This window comes from Falco naumanni, chromosome 4, assembly GCF_017639655.2.
Source record: "Falco naumanni isolate bFalNau1 chromosome 4, bFalNau1.pat, whole genome shotgun sequence".
NCBI lineage: Eukaryota > Metazoa > Chordata > Aves > Falconiformes > Falconidae > Falco > Falco naumanni.
This window is the reverse complement of record NC_054057.1, coordinates 56,725,109-56,741,761: the sequence shown is the minus strand read 5'-3', so window position 1 is coordinate 56,741,761 and position 16,653 is coordinate 56,725,109. Positions and strand designations below refer to the sequence as shown.

At 36.9% G+C, this 16,653-nt stretch overlaps 1 protein-coding gene across 2 annotated transcripts in view; it reads left to right on the top strand.

The window, feature by feature from the left end:
- LOC121087661 (sodium channel protein type 5 subunit alpha-like) overlaps window positions 1-16,653 on the top strand; it is a 53,772-nt gene that overhangs the window by 4,676 nt on the left and 32,443 nt on the right. For both annotated transcript variants that reach the window (XR_005827698.1, XM_040592941.1), the window contains exons 2-10: window positions 1,487-1,794; window positions 3,207-3,325; window positions 4,725-4,814; window positions 5,889-6,017; window positions 10,281-10,369; window positions 12,466-12,672; window positions 13,291-13,354; window positions 13,976-14,120; window positions 15,404-15,598. Coding sequence is in view for 1 of the 2 variants with exons in the window: in XM_040592941.1 (XP_040448875.1) it covers window positions 1,525-1,794; window positions 3,207-3,325; window positions 4,725-4,814; window positions 5,889-6,017; window positions 10,281-10,369; window positions 12,466-12,672; window positions 13,291-13,354; window positions 13,976-14,120; window positions 15,404-15,598 (1,308 nt within the window). In the remaining variant the exon portion in view is untranslated. The remainder of the gene's footprint in view (window positions 1-1,486; window positions 1,795-3,206; window positions 3,326-4,724; window positions 4,815-5,888; window positions 6,018-10,280; window positions 10,370-12,465; window positions 12,673-13,290; window positions 13,355-13,975; window positions 14,121-15,403; window positions 15,599-16,653) is intronic.

Sequence of the window (16,653 nt, the reverse complement as noted above, 5' to 3'; positions counted from 1 at the left end):
TGAGGTAGCACAGCTGGACCTCAGGCAATCAAAAATGCAGAGTATTTTAAAGATTCGTTGGTGACCAGAAGTGTTTATTAGATGGGAACAACTGGTTTTGACATGATTCACAAAGGACAAGTCATCCTGTAATGGGTCAAAATTTTCTTCATCTTTTGTGGATGAGAACTGCAGTCATGTAAACTACTGTTAACTACAAGTAACGTAGTGAATTCGGGCCAGAAGTCATCAGTAACTGAATACTCATGGGGATTTGCCTTAAGTCTTCAGTGCTTCTTGCTGCCCTTCTTCTTTGTCAGTGATTTCAGCTCAAGGAGAATAGTTGAAAATAAATTCTTGATGGTAATCTGCTACTACCCAGAACTGCAGTATTTGTGAATATGTGAGAAGGTGATTTTGCTTCATCACATTTACCTTTTTCCAGGATGGTATGGGAGGCAGAATTGATCCATACCTGTCAGCATGAATAAACAAGTCAATGACTTGGATCAAAATCCGAGTAGTTAATAGTAATTAAATGCTTCCTGCGATGTGTGGAAAAGAGTAGTTAGTAAACAACAAGGTCTCCAGAAATCACAAACACTGGTGCAGAGCCACAAAGTGTTAAGGCACCTGCAAAATTCTAGGTGAGACTCATCTTCCTATTGGCATGCAGGTGTGAGGAGAGCAATCCCAGGTTTACTTGATTATTTGGTTTGGAGTAGTCCTTTATGGCATCTTTAGATTGTTTAAATTCTGCATAACAGTCAGTGGGTATGGAGCTTTGTGAGGGTTGATGGATGGTCAAATCATCGCCTAATAAATTTGTTCTGAGGAAATGCTTTTCTAAGCACATAGAACAGGAGGGTGGCTCGCAAGCAGAATTAATAGCAGCTATCCCAGTTCCGTCACTGATGTTACTGTAATTTTTTGAGAACTGTGTAATAAATGGTTCTTAAATAACAAGGTGTGAAAGGATGCAGGACTCATTGCCAGCAAAGTTTGTGAAATAGTGTCAAGCAACATGCTACGCTTTGTAGTGTGATGCGTCATATATATGTAGCCTTATGATAAGTTGTGTCAAAGTAAGTTAATTTCAACAGTTGTCTTATAAAAACTTTAGGAAATCTGGAGTTACATTTGAAATTCAGATGCTTCCCAGACACTGCATCTTGGGTTTGGCTTAGGTTTATAAAATTTCATAATACAGTTTGTTATTTAATGTTAATGCAAATATTCTTTCATCAAACCACATATAGTAAAGCCTTAGTTGTGGCCACATTCTCAGTTTGCTACTCAACAAAATTAGAAAAAAGCTTCATGAGTCCTCAGTTGGACTAGATTATCATTGTTGGTCCCTTTCAACTGAAATAGTCCTGTTCTGTTCTCTTCTGTTCTATTTTCATACAGGGTTTCACAGAAGGAGAAAATCTATCTAATGGATATTAGGTTTAAGTTGTGTATTGTTTCTGTTATTTTCTAATTGTCATTAGCTTTCTCTTTTAAGTTACTTCTAGCACTGGAAACAAACATACAGAAGGAAAAATGGATCCCATGGTTTGGCCATCAGAAACTAACAGCTTTCGACGCTTCACCCCTGAGTCATTGGCAGCAATCAAGGAAAGAATTGCTAAGAAGAAAAAGGAGCAAGCAAAAGATAACCAGGAGAATAAGGACCAAGGAGCTGAAGATAAACTTACTCCTCAGCTTGATCTGAAAACCTACAAAAAACTGCCATCTCTGTATGGGGATCTTCCTGTGGAGCTCATTGGGGAACCCCTGGAAGATTTTGATCCATACTACAGTGATCACAAGGTTAAAACTTTCAAAAGCATTTTTATTTTAATTTTGTCTGCTGACCTCTTAAGAGATAGTAAAACCTCTATTCAGGAGATGCTGGTTGATTGTTCTGTAGATCTTTGAACATTACTAGTATTTTGGGGGGCAGGAGTGCTAAGATGTGCTCCATATTATGTAATGAAAAGGTATTTCAAATTCCAGTTACCAATCAGAATTAATTATGAAAACTTGGTACACCTCATAGATACACTTTGATAGGGAATATATTCTGGGATAACTGATGCTATGTTTCTCTGATGTCAGTGGGGCAGAACTCACTGTTGTATGGACAGGGCCTGTCAAACTGTACATCATGCTGGAATTGCTGACTCACTACAGATGCTTTTGCCAAATTACAAATATTATACAATTTAGGAGAGACATATGTGAGATATTTCCAGTACTCTGTGTAGCAAAAACATATATTTTCATTATAGTAAATTAATTTTCTGTTATTTTGTGTGTCATCGGCTTTGTTTATTGTACCATATTTATATTGCACGTATCAATGCTATTGCAAACTGTTTTGTGTTGTTGCCTATAGGAGTGTGTAAAGTAGATGCTCTAGGAATCCCTTGTAAATTAAATATCTATTGTATTATCTATAAATATCTATTGACCTGAGGAGCAGAAGGTTCCACCCAGTCCTATGTTGCTGTCTTTTATGTATACAAGCAAGTCACTGGTATATAATAATTTAATCAGGGAACATGCAGAAAGCTTTGTTCTTCCAGAATTTTTTTTTTTTTCTCAAAGTAATCAAAGTGATATTCTTTATGAAGAGAAACTTAAGGTTGAATCAGTTGAAGAAATTTACATAAAAGTTGGTGAGCTGTGGTTTTGGCATAAGAGATTTCATTTTCACTTCTTGTGGTAAAAGTACTGAGCTGCATGGACCTTAAGGTGCCTTAGAGGGAATTTATAGTTTTACTTGATAACTTAGAGATATTTCAAAATTAAAATTTTGGTTTTGACAGGACTGGATTCTGGAAGTCATACACAATATGTATTTTGTAAATAATCTTTTGTAGCCTATAAAACTATCCAAGAGTAAGGTTCTTCTGAGTATGATTAACACCATTGTTGCAGTCTTAGAATAATATCCTTTAATTACTTTGTCCAAGTGAAAATGATCACCTGCTCTTCAAATTAATTCTCATTACTACTTCTTCCTCATAGACAATAATGAACTTTTGTATAGCTGCTGTCTTTCTTTGAAAATGCAGGATTATCAAGTCATAGCTCCAGGTATGAATACAGGAAAGCTTTACTCATAATTGCAGTTAGATATAGTTCTAGATGCAGATTTGAAAACCTAAACATTTAATTTTGGGGGAAAATTTTGTTCTATTGAAATATTTCATATACCATGAATCTTTCTTTTATAGACTTTTATGGTGATAAATAAAAGGAGGACTATTTTCCGGTTCACTGCGACACCTGCCTTGTGTATAGTTGGTCCTTTTAATCCACTCAGAAAAGCAGCAATTAAAATTATGACCCATTCATATCCTTTTGTTGGTTTCCCCTATTTCAGTTTTAAAATACACTGTACGATTTTCTACTGTTCTGTTCTTCTGTTCATATGAACGTAAATGTAAGCTCACGTGGCTGTGACAGATTTTTAAAAAGTTATATGGAATCTTGTTTTACAACAGTTATTTACATGGTGTTGGTACAAGTAAAAATGTCAAAAAAAGCTTATATTTAAAGTCAGATTTGCAGATACTGTTATGAAATAGCATTTGTAGCTACCATATGTTATTTTAGCCCTTTTCCAGAAGTTTTTTCTAAATCTCTACTGTGATGACAAGCTTAAATTAAAAAAAAAAAACCAACAAAAAACCACCAAAACCAACCCAACAAAAAACCCCAATCAAAACAGTGAATGCCTAGTTATTAAAATATGAAGGATGTGATTTACAGCAATGCTTTGCTGAAAGAGTCTGGTGTTATCCTAAGAAATATATTTCACAGTCAAGTATAGAAGCTTCTAAGAAGCACTCATTTTTTATATTTTTTCAAAAATACAAACATGGTTTGGAGAATGTAAGAATGTGGAGGATCGCAGGTGCAAAACCATATGCTGAGTAGTTTCTGCTCCTTCTGGCAAACATCTGTTTTCATCTGGAATTATTAATTTTTAGAAATAGGTCCTTTTATGGGAACTTACGGCTGACTTGAATGCATATTCATGCTATTAGAAATTGCTAGATTTGCTGCAGCTCAGTTTCATATAAACCCTATATTTAAGGCCAGTGTTTGTTTTAAGAAAAAGCCACCACTTTTTTTAGGTGATAAGTGAACTTTCATGAAAGGATGTTTTTTCTTATGTATGTTTTCATCACCTGCCACATAAAATGAGAAAGCTTTCTGAAGTTATGGCACAGCATAGGTATCTCTTGTAAACATATATGGACTCCCAGTGTCAAAGAACACTGGTAATTGATAATTAAACTTTTTCATCTGGTTTTCCTAGGCTTAAAAACTCTAGGTATTATGGGGTTGTGGCCCATTTCTTTTTATTCCGTGCTCTTGCTAGGAAGAAATTGAGGCTTCTGAAGTTTCAAATAATAGTAGACAGCAGAGTACTCAGATTTTTTTCAGTTACCTTTATGTTCCTCATCTCTTCTGTCAAATATATTATGTCCCACTAATGTCCTGACTTTGAAAATGCTCTCCAAATGCAGATAATTCGTTGTTATTTTTAAATCATGAAGTTCACTTAACTGAGCAGAAGTTTGATCTGACATCACTTTCTTTGGAAAACACATGAGAAGTTCTGAGCATATTCAAAACCAAAGTAATTATTTGAATATCTTTAGGGGGGTTTGTGTGTAAATCAGCAAATTTTCTGAAGTTCTTTGTTTTATAATGCAGCACTTTTTCCTTAACTTATTATTCACATGGTTTTTTGGCTTTATTACATGTACTGTGATACTTAATTGTGTTTCCATAGCTGTAAATAAGCTTCCAGAAGAACTCAGCTGGGCTGAGTAAGTATCTCAGTTGCTATTGTTCACTCTTTGTCTAAGGCTACTAACACGCTGGGCTGAAAAATCTAAATAATGTGTGATCTAATTCTGGGGCTTGAAAATTCCTAGCCAGACCTCTGGTGAAGATTCAGAATTACTATATCACACATTCTTCTGTGGAGCTTCAGTGCTTTTTCTTAGCAGCTAACACCATCTGCCCTTTTCTCTACGTTGGCTAATTTTGCCATCTGGTGTAACATAGAAGGCTGCCCCATTTTTCCTTTTAAGGATTAAGCCTTTTGGAGAGACTGTGCAGCAGGACTCTAATTTAAATATTTATTTCTCATTCTAAGGCAATAACCTGAATGTCTAGTATGGCCAGCTCATGCAAAAGGTCTAAAGGGATAAATACTCCTTCTGTTCTTTGTTACTGTTTTCTGGGGATAGCCCTATTTCAGTTGTTCGCATTAGGAAGCCATCTATTTATGAAGTCTTGTTACCTGTCATAATTGTGCACTGTATCCAGTGTAACTTCAATTCATGTTCTAGAATTAAATCTGGAAAATGTGCCTGGAGCCTCAAAGGTTTTATGATTTTAATTACTCTTATTTTGGGCTAAGATGGTGATAATGATAGCTGAATTTTATGTAGAATTTCTTTCAGTTATAGGGTATTTGTCGGAATAATTGTGTAAGATGTGCAAAATTTACAGGCTAAAATAAGGCTTTGTTGTTATTGTTCTGCCAAAACACTGAGGTTTTGAAATTTTCCAGCCTGCTTTAAAGCATAAACGCAGTCCTAAATTTTTTTCATAGCAAAATGTGAGCTATCCTTCATCCAGAAATAGTATGGTATGCTTATGTGAACATTTGTGATTATAGTATTACATGGAAATCTTACTAAAATTCAGGAAAGCATCTTCTTATACTCATGATGTTTTGAAAGTAATGTAACCTGTCCTATTTTACTTCACATTTTCTACTTTAATTTCCATCCAGTGATTAAATCGTAGAAAAGGTAAAAGCATGCCTGAATGTGTCTCAATCTAATTAATATTTTTATATCTATAACTTTAATACACACTTTCTTTCTCAGACATCTTTTTACTGCCATATATACTGGCGAAATACTGATAAAAATATTAGCAAGAGGATTTGTTTGGAATGAGTTTACCTTTCTTCGAGATCCATGGAACTGCTTGGATCTTGTTGCTATTATCGTCACGTAAGTAAAACTCATTTGTTGTTTTACATTCAGGAGACAAACATGAAGATAAAATGCTATTTGATATTGCTGAAGTTCTTTAGAGTGGTTGGCATCCTACCTGCTTAAGAGTTACCGTAGTTGAGTCACCTTTGCATATGTGCAAAGAGAAAAATAGTCATAGACCTTAAAGCAAGACCTAAATGCAAAGGTCATCTTAGAACTATGTGATTGTTCTCGATTTAAATTTTGTTAAGAGACAATTGTGTGTACAGCCAAAACTAAATATGCCTTTTTATATTGTCTCAGTTGTTCTCTGGATCAGATGAAACTCATTTGAGAAGGATCCAAAGTGGGTCACAAAGTGTTAAATGAGATGGTGATAAATAACAGATGAAATCCCAAGAATGTAAAGTAATGCTTGAGGAAAAACAGACCTTACTTTACATACACAGTTATGGGCTCTGAAATAGATTTCTTTTGTTGGGAAGATGATGCTGGAGTTAAAATAAACAATCTTGTGAAAACATCACTCCAGTGTGCAATCATGGTCAGAGAAGGAAATAGATAATGAGGACATTGTGGGTAAGAAATAAAAAAGTAGAACACATCGTTATTTCACTGTGTGGCCTGTATTTTTCTTCAGACTACACACAGTTTTACTCCTGACACCTCAAAAGATGACAATTAAAAAAGGTGCAGAAAAGATGTATAACTTGTGTTCCACATAATAAGAAAATAAATGGAGAACTCTCACGAAAAAAATACAGAGCAGGAACATGGTTGAATTCAGTGGCACAGAGCCAAAAAGATAATAAATAATTTATTTTTTTATCCTACAACGAGAGCTGAAGGCACAAATGAAGTTTTCAGATGGCAATAAAAAAGAAGGGAGTAGTTTTTCACACTATGTGTAGGCATATTCCCGTAGGAGACTGTGGATGCAAACAACTTAGTCGCATTCAGAAGGCTTCCGGACAAAAACCTGGATGAAAACACATTTAGGGTTATTTTTAACGCAAAGATACTCTTGTTCAAGAAGTCCCTGAGCTATAAATTTCCTGGAAGAATTAATCCAGCAAAACATCACTGCCTTGATTCTAAACTCTCCTGTAAGCCTCTGTTCTAGGTTGTTCTTGAAGACACAGTATTAGACCAGATGGATCACTGCTGTGGTCAATTCTAAATTCATATCAAAGCCAAGTAGCTAGGCGGACAAGAAATGAGGAAGAAACCAAGTTAGACTGTGCGTCTCAAATACAGAATATTCATCTTGAAAGCAGAACAGTCTTGCTTGAAGCAGCGAACAGATTCACTTATGCCCATAAGTCTCAGTCTCTTTCAAAACAAATCTGTCATTTAGCATTTCTGAATAGTGTTCAGTTGTCATGTTTTAATTTATTAGAAGTGTAGAGTGACGTAAATTGGAAGAGACCTCTGGAGATCATGTGGTCCACATCCATGCTAAAAGCAGGACTAATTTAGATGAGGTTGCTCAGGACCTCATCCAGGTAAATTCTGAGCTTTTCTAAGCATGGAGATTCAACAGTTTCTCTGAGCAACCCATTCCAACCACGTTGTGGGTTTTTTTCCTCCCAAATTTCTAATTGAAATGTCTCGTGTAGCAGCTTATGTCTGCTACCTCTCATCCTTTCATGGTGAGCTTCCAAGAACAGCCTGGCTCCACCTTCTCTAAGCCCCCACACTGGGCAGCTAAAGACAGCAAGCAGTAAGATGCCTGCTCTTCTTCAGACTCAACAAATCCAATCCAGCCTTACAATTTAACCATCTAATTGTCTTACTGCCCACCTTAGAGCCCTGGCTTGGACCTGCTGCAGTATGTAAAATGTCTTTGTTGCCTTAGAGACCCCAAAGCTGGACACAATACTCCAGATTCAGTGTCAGAGATCACTTCCTTCAGTGTATGAGCTAGACTTCTCAACACAGGAGCTAGACTTGTGCTAACCTAGCTCAGTGTGTGATAGGTGTGCTGTGTCACAAGGGTGCTCAGCTCCTTCATCTTCAATTTGTCTGCCCTGACCCCAGGTCCTTTTCTGCAAAGCTCCTCCTTCCAGTCTGCCCTCAGCTCCTGCTTGTGGTAATGCTGATTCAGGGGCAAGACTTTGCCTTTGATTTTGCTGTATGAGGTTTATACAGCCGCTAACTGTTTATACAGTTTATAAACCTCCTTCATGAGGTTTATACAGCCGCTAACTCCAGTCCATCAAGCTCACCCTGCAGAGCATCTTTCCCACCCTGCACTGACTGCTCCCCCCTTTGCCTCCCTGGAGTTCTGTAGTTGGGAACTTGCCGAAGGCAAACTCTAGTCCATTCTTCAGGATGTTAATGAAATTGTTAAACAATATTGGCCCCGGGACTGACCCATGGGAGATGCCACTAGTAACCAGGTGCCAGCTGGACTGTATCCCTTCGATCGCAGCACACAGACGCATGGACAGTATCTCACTTCCACAGGTTTAGACATGAGACTCAGGGACCTGGGAGGCCTGAGAGCAAACCCCACTGGTAAAGACCAAATCAAGGCAGTGTTGAATAATTTCAGGTTTTGCATGTCCTTTGTCACTAGATTCCCTGCCTCCTTGAACAACAGGCCTACAGGTTCCTCAGCCATCTTTTCACTGCTGATGGACTTAAAGTAGCCCTTCTTGTTGCCCTTCACATCCCTTGCCAGGCTCAGCTTCAGCTGCACTTCGTCTTTCCTTGCTTCATCCCAGCATGCCTGGCCATGTCTTAGTGTCCCTTCCCAGAGCTCTCCCTGCTTCAACCTTCTGCACTCTTCCTTTTTGAATATGAGGTTAGTCAGGAGCTCCCTGTACAGACAAACTGGTTTTCTGCCACATCTGCTTGACTTTCTACAGAGTGGTGTGCAATGTTCCCGTGGTTTGGAGAAAATCCCCGTGAAAATCAGCCGTCTGTTCTGGGGGCCACTTTTCCCTTTGGGGCAGTTTGAGATCCCTGAACACAGTGAAATCTGCTGTCCTAAAGTCCAGGATTTTTATTCTACTCTTCATCTTGCTTACTTCTCTCAAGGTCTTAAACTCCACCATCTCACGAGCTCTGCAGCAAAGGCTGCCAGCGACTGCCATACCCCCGGCTGGTTTGTCCTTATTTGTGAATAGTAGGCTATGTACTCGCATGTCATCACACATGTATATACACATATGAACAGAGTATTCGTATTGGTAATCTATAAACCACTGAGGAGCTTATGCATTGCTGATCATCAGCAGCTATCAAGTAGTCCAGCAGCTCTATGAACAATTTCATTTTATGGTCCGACTTTCCTACCCATACTCCTAATTAATTTGTGTTCAAGCAGATAGAAGCACTTTGCAATAGTTTTTTGGGTCCTATCTTGCAACAAATAAAAGTATTTGGGATTTAACTCAATATGTAACTCAAGTGCAATTATTATTTAAGGTACTTGAGAATTATTTAATCTTACAGTCTAGGCAAAGTCACAGTGTTCTGATTTATTGTCCATGAAAGTAATGCTTTGAGTGGGAGGTTGCCTAGATCACCTCCAGAGGTCCTTTCAAACCAATGTTTCTCAGGCTCTGATTTTTTATTTCGGGGAATTGTGTTACCAGTTATGAACTTGTCATAAGATGAGTCACAACTGATGTCCTTTCTGACATGAAAGAAATCTCACAAAGTACGGAGTAACGTTTTAAAGTGCTGCGTAGAACTTGTAAATGCAACTTGTAAAATAGTAATTTTCTGAAAATTTTAGATTATTGAAATGATTAAATTGAAACTAGTTTCAATACTCAAGTTCTTAGCTGACTGTTAAAGTTAGAAAGGCAGCCATGTGGTACAGAATTAATGTATTGTAAACTTAGTTTTGCTCAACTCCCTTCCAAAGTATATATTGCGTAGTTTTGAGATAGCTGCAACATATACTTCCGTGTGGTGTTTAAGTCAGATTAGCCTCATTATAGGAGGGTGTGAGTATGACACTGAAGATTTTATATTTATTTGACATTTTGATGGATAAACACTTCAAAAGTTAACCATCCAAATCCACGCTAAGTAAAAATTTGCTATGTTTCTTTTCAGAGGCACTGTTCAAAAGTCTCGATATTTTATATCAATACCTAGAAATGGGCTTAGGTTCCTAACTTTAGACATCTACCTTGGGACATATTTATTTTCTGTAACTTATTCATTACTGTGTGCTTAATGTGCATATGCTCTGAAAAGCTAGATCTTTGTCAATCATTTTATTTTTTTATAGGTATAGTTTTGTGGGTTTTTTTATAGGTATGCTACTATGTTTACTCCAAGTAAAGTTTCAAGTCTTCGATCTTTCAGAGTACTCAGGACTTTGAAAGCTATTTCAGTAATACCAGGTAAGGAACAACATGTCTTACTAACTTCCTCTCTGCTCCAGCTGTGTGCTATTCCTAATTCCTCTCCTGTTCTTGTCTTCAGTTTTCTGGTCACTTTTTGTGACTGTTAACTGGACCCCAAGGTGTGACTGTTTTGCAGCCTGTAGCAACTCTCAGCAGCATCCTAAGAAATTATTTTTATAATCTTTGCCCAAAATGATTTTGACACAGGCCATTTTTTTTTTATTTTCTGCTTTTTCTCTCACATCACTAATGTTCAGTTTTACTTAGCTCAGTGCCTTTATCTTTTTACTTTTGTATTTCCTGAGCAGTGCCCTATTCAATATGTTGTCGTAACATAATGTGGCTATACCACCATATTTCTGGTTCATGTTCTAATTCATTAGCTTAAACTTCCATGGTTTATTTCCCAGTATGCTAACTTTGCAATATTTCAATTTCCTTTGGTTTTGAACTGATCACAGCCACTATCTAGATAGAGCATAATACTTTCAATAGTATTTTGCATATGCTGTCCGATATTTTTGTAAGTTGTGCCACTAATTAGGATACCAAAGTATGGATTTTAGAGCCTAACAGCAAAAACCCATTTTCAAAAGTATAAATGACTATACATCCCATCGTCATAATATACGTATTAACTTTATAATTTCTGTGTAATTGCAAACATATTTTTGATTTTGCTATGGAATTATAATGAAAATTAAACATAGGAAGTGTTTATTTTTTAAATGTCAAAGCCACCCATCAAAAGTTTTCATATTCACCATGGAGAACAGAGATTAAATGTAATTTTACATTTTTCTTATGTAAGACTTCTAGAAAAATCCTGGATATCACTCTCTGCCTGTGTCATATTTCAAATTCAATTGTTCTGCCAAAATACTGGTCTTCAGTTTATTTATAACCCATTTTCATGGACTCATAGAATGGCTGAGATTAGAAGGGACCTTTGGAGATCATCTGGTCCAGCCCCTGAGCTCAGGCAGGGCCACTGAGAGCTGGTTGCCCAGGACCATGTCCAGACACCTTTGGAATATCTTCAAGAACCGAGATTCCACAACCTCCTGGACAACCTGCACCAGTGCTCAGTTAATTACCCTCGCAGTAGGAAAGGTTTCCTGATGTTCAGAGGGAACGACCGGGGTTTCAGTTTGTGTCCATGGCGTCTGGTCCTGTCATTGGGCATCACTGAGATCAGCCTGACTCCATCTGCTTTGCACCCTCCCTTCAGAGACTTGTATCACTGATGAGATACCCCTGGGCCTTCTCTTCTCCAGGCTGAACAGTTCCAGTTCTCTCAGCCTTTCCTCATGGGAGAGGTGCTCCAGTCCCTTCCTCATCCTTATGGCCCTTTGCTGGACTTTCTCCAGTATGTGCATGTCTTGTACTGGGGAGCCCAGAACTAGACCCAGTACTCCAGGTGTTGATTTCTCCAGTACTGAGTAGAGGGGAATGGTCACGTCCCTCGATGCTTTGCTTGATGCACCCCAGGCCACCGTTCTTTGTGGCAAGGGCACACTGCTGGCTCGTGTTCAACTTGGTGCCCAGCAGGACCCCTAGGTCCTTTTCTGCCGGGCTGCCTTCCAGCTGGGCGGTCCCCAACATGTATTTGTTCCCTTCCCAGTGTCAGACGTTCTTTTGCTTTTAAACTGGTGACATATTAAGGCATTATCTTCTAAGAACAAATTCCCTGAGGTCAGTAGAAGCTATCCTTTACTGTAATGTGTATTTGGCACAATGTGAAGTACTTGTTTAATGTTAATCAAGCACAGAAATCAGTCCATATTCATTAAAGTTTGTAAGTTGCTTAGATGCCGTCTTAATTTAGAATTTAAAAGTCAGAAAAATTAGTGTTAGGAGGAAGTAACAGCCAAATAAGTTATGATTAGAAAATTTAAGTAAAAATACTTTACTCGTTCCTATGCTTTTTTTTACCTCATTTATTACTTTAAAGTTACAAAAAGTTACAAAACTTTACAAAACCCTTTACACTGATTGTTTTTAACATACTTAAAACTGTTGTATATTGCTATATGGGAACGCTACTGTATTCCTCTTCTTATTTTGTATATTATTGAATCTTGTTTTTCTAGGTCTGAAAGTCATCGTAAATTCACTTATTGAATCTGTTAAGAAACTTACTGATGTGTTGATCTTGACTGTTTTTTGCTTGAGTGTATTTGCTCTAATAGGCCTCCAGCTCTTTATGGGCAACTTACAATTCAAATGTGTCCTCACTAATGCTACATACAATGACACATTATGTAAGGATGCCAAGATATATGTACCAAATGATGAAGGTAAATTTTATTCTTTTCTCCCTTTATATAATCTGTGTATCTTCCAATGTGTGTCTTGTTTTTTCACAGAAATGTTAAAATATAGTTTTATGTATTTCTCATAAGACAGTATATCCTTCCATTCACACAAGTAGTAATATGAAATCTCTGGGACAACTGAATGTGAGATTAGTAAATCTTAGATTTGGAGGAAGATTAGCGGTCTGTGGGATAGAAAAGATGGAGTTTTTTATAAGCATTTTCTTCTTTACCTATGTACATTGCACGGGGATCCTAATTTTAGGGGTACTACACAGAGAATTATTTTTTTTTCATCACTAAATCTGTATCATTCAGGGACTTTGCCTGCTTCTCACAGAGATTCTTATTTTTACCGGATATCAAATACAATCTTACATTGTGAGTTGTGCAGTTAATGATTATTTATTTTTTTTAATTGCCATAGGGACAGATCTGCTGAGAAACAGCCCTATATGCCCTTTGTTGTGAAAGGAGTCTTTCACAGAGATTTGGTCCATTCAGAGTGTTTTTTAAAGTGCAGTAATGTATGGTTTACTGTCAGAGTACTGTAGGAACTGACAGCTTCTGATTTTATGATTCCTTTATTATTTTTATTAGATATCTGCTACAGAATGAATAAATCTTCTGAAATACTGCTCTGTGGGTTCAGTTCACATCCTAAGTAAGTGAACAAAACAGTTTTGGTACTTCCTTATTTTTACCTCCAGATGTACTGTGTCTTTATTTTTGGCCTAAAGGAATGGTGATGATTTTTCAGGAGAGTGGAATGGAGGTTATAAAATATAAACCCAGATATTTCACATTAGACAAAGAACAAAGTACTAGGATGCAAGCAATTATACATGTGCTTTGTTACTAACTGCTGGTAATATAATGGTAATGTAGAATGATATAAAGGAGGAGGGGAACAAATAAAATTTCAAATAAGAACAGTAAAGAGTTCTGAGATATTAATAAACTCCCCTCACCTTGATGAATTATTTAAAAGGAAATATATTTTTTGGTTTTCCCCTCTCTATGTATTTTTTTGCACCTATCATACATCAGTGGAGAGTTTCTGTCTGTTCAGAAACTGGACAGGACTAGAGTTTCTGTCTAGTTTATTTGGCTAGATAAATGTCTGTTCTAAGTCAGCCCTTCTGGCAGAATTATATTGGGGAATAATAAAATGGACTCTCAGATAAACTGAACAAATTTGTGTATTTGATGTTGTGTACCAGATGCTTTAAGGTGCAATCTAATACTGCAAGTAAATACTGTTTAACATTTCTTTTGTGGTTAGAAATGAGTGCCCAGAAAACTATAGCTGCCAGAATGTTGGGAAGAATCCTGACTTTGGTTATACAAGTTTTGATCATTTTGGCTGGGCCTTCCTTTCTGTATTCCGTCTGATGACACAGGATTACTGGGAGCGTCTCTACAGACAAGTAGGTGCTTTATTACCTGCTAGAATGACTTTATGTCCACTAGAAAAACTTGCATCTGTTTTAATATCACTGACACCAAATTTATTTTAAAAGCAACATAAATATTAAGGAAGTGGCTTCAAGGGACTAAGTTGTAAGAACTTCAGCAAGTGACATTGGATGGGAGCAATCCTGCTGTGAATGCTCATAGTCTTGTTGGAGAACACACTTGTGTCAGTGACTAATAGTTAAATGTTAATACATAACTACCAAAGGATCGGGGTGTATAGTAGATCGGGCTAGTGAGCTCCCTGCTGCAGGACTTGTTACATACTCTGTTTCTCTTCCTTTTATGTCCTGAATCCTCACCAAACTTTTTGGCTCAACATACACACTTTAATTTCAGATAATTTTTGAACAACTGGTACTAAAATATTTGGACCCTTTATGTTTTGATTCAGAGAGCTGAATGTAATTTCTAAATTCCCCTTTTTGACAAAAACGATAGAAAAATTGCATGTAGAGAATTCTCTGAATCCCTTACATCTATGCAGTGCCTTTGCTAGAAGAGAATTATTCTCTGCCTTGTTCTATAACTTTCATATGGTCCACTTTAAATATTTTTCCAGCAGCCTTTATTAACTGAGGGTTTTTCTTTTAAATGCATATATCTTTTGCCATTTGGAGGTCAAGTGGGTTTTAGTTTTTAACGTCTGACAGCTTAATTTTGAGCCATCTCCTCTGCTGCCATTAAAAAAAACCAAACAAAACAGACAATCAGTCTCAGTATTGCCTCTGATTCTCTAATTAGAGCATCTTTCGTGATGGTTTAGGAGAACCTAGCTTTCATCCTTATTACTTGAGTTTTATTAATTTCTTCTGTAGTCACCAGTATATTTCTTTACAGCTGAAGTTTCTTCTCCCAACTTAAACTCTGATGAGCATTTGCCTGATTTGCTGAAAGATAATTTTAAGAATGGATTTTGTTAATTGTTCTCTGCAGTACATGACATCATTATGAATATTTAATGGTCTGTTACATAAAAAGAAAACATTGTATGATCACAGAGAAGCTTTTAAGAGCTGAAATTTCTTTACTGGAAGTCCAGGGGAACACCTGCCTAGATGTATTTCTAGACCTTCTGTGTAACTTAGACCAGAGGTAGATCTACTGTTGTTTAATGAAAACAGTGCAGTATGTTGACCTTTTGTATTGTATAGGAAACTAAATTGTTTAAAGTTAGTTTGAGATTCTATTGTAAATGTTAGTTTGTTAAGAATTTATTACAACCTTTTCCTCACAGACTATCCGTACATCTGGAAAGAACTACATGTTATTTTTTCTGGGGGTCATCTTTTTATGCTCTTTTTATCTCTTCAACCTGATCTTGGCTGTAGTAACTATGGCATATGAAGAGCAAAATAGAGCTACTCTTGCTGAAACAGAGGCAAAGGCAAAATTGCTTCAGGATGCCAAACAAATTCTAGAGAAAGAACAGGTTTGTAAATTTTTCTATATAATATGTAATATGTGGCTCCTTTTGTTTTCTTCTGTTTGTGAATATAAGGAAATCAGGTTTTTAATTAAACATGTGCTTCATACAATACTTCCCCACACTTAATTTCCCTTTCTCTCTTGTCTCTTTATAAACGCACGTGTATGTATGTATATATATTTAAACATACAAACATTTAAGTGATACAAACAGCAGGAGTCCAAGTTAAATCATATTACGTTTTAGGATTGGCAGACCTGAAATTGTATAGGAATAGCTTGCTGGCAAGTATACATTTTTTATGGTATTACGTGGGTGCCTGTGCTTTGTGGTTTGTCCCATTCTTGCAATACCACCATTGCTGTGTACAAAATCTCCTTTCTCTGGATATTCCTTCTTGCTATTACTGTGTAATCTGATGAAAGAAGTATGAGTGGATCGATCTGCATCCATAAGAAAAGTTATCCTTTCTACAGTTCCCTGAGACTTGAAGTTGTGATGCTGATAGATTTCAGGACTGATTAAAAATGCAAGCTTTCTGAGAGCCACGGTGCTCAGCTGTTGAAGGGCTGTCATGCCTCTTTTTGAGTGACTGCCTGCAGAAGTTCCACCAGTTGCCAAGAGCAGAAATAGTCTTTGGCCAGGCTAATTCCATCACTTCCATACTAATGTGGAAAGGCATCCAGAGACTCTGTTAGTTTCTTTGCTGTTGGTTTGGAGAGCTAATAGACACACATCAGATTTCTACAGCGTTTCCTCTTTGCATATTATTGCCCAGATTCATTCTTTGGCTCGTACGGGACCAGGGATCACCTGGTGTTTATTTTATTTCTGAGAAGTGAAGCTCTGAGCTGAAGCAGCAAGATAAATTGAAAACTATTGGCAAAACATGTTATCTTCTAACTTTTTTATAAAAAATACCTCTGATTTACTGCTAACAATCAGAAAAGTCAGACTTGTAAGAGAACATAAAAATATTCTCCAGCAACTATCCAATTTTATCATTAAGGTGAAAGACATCACCAGTTTATCAATTTCCTCCTCTACAGCTGTCAACA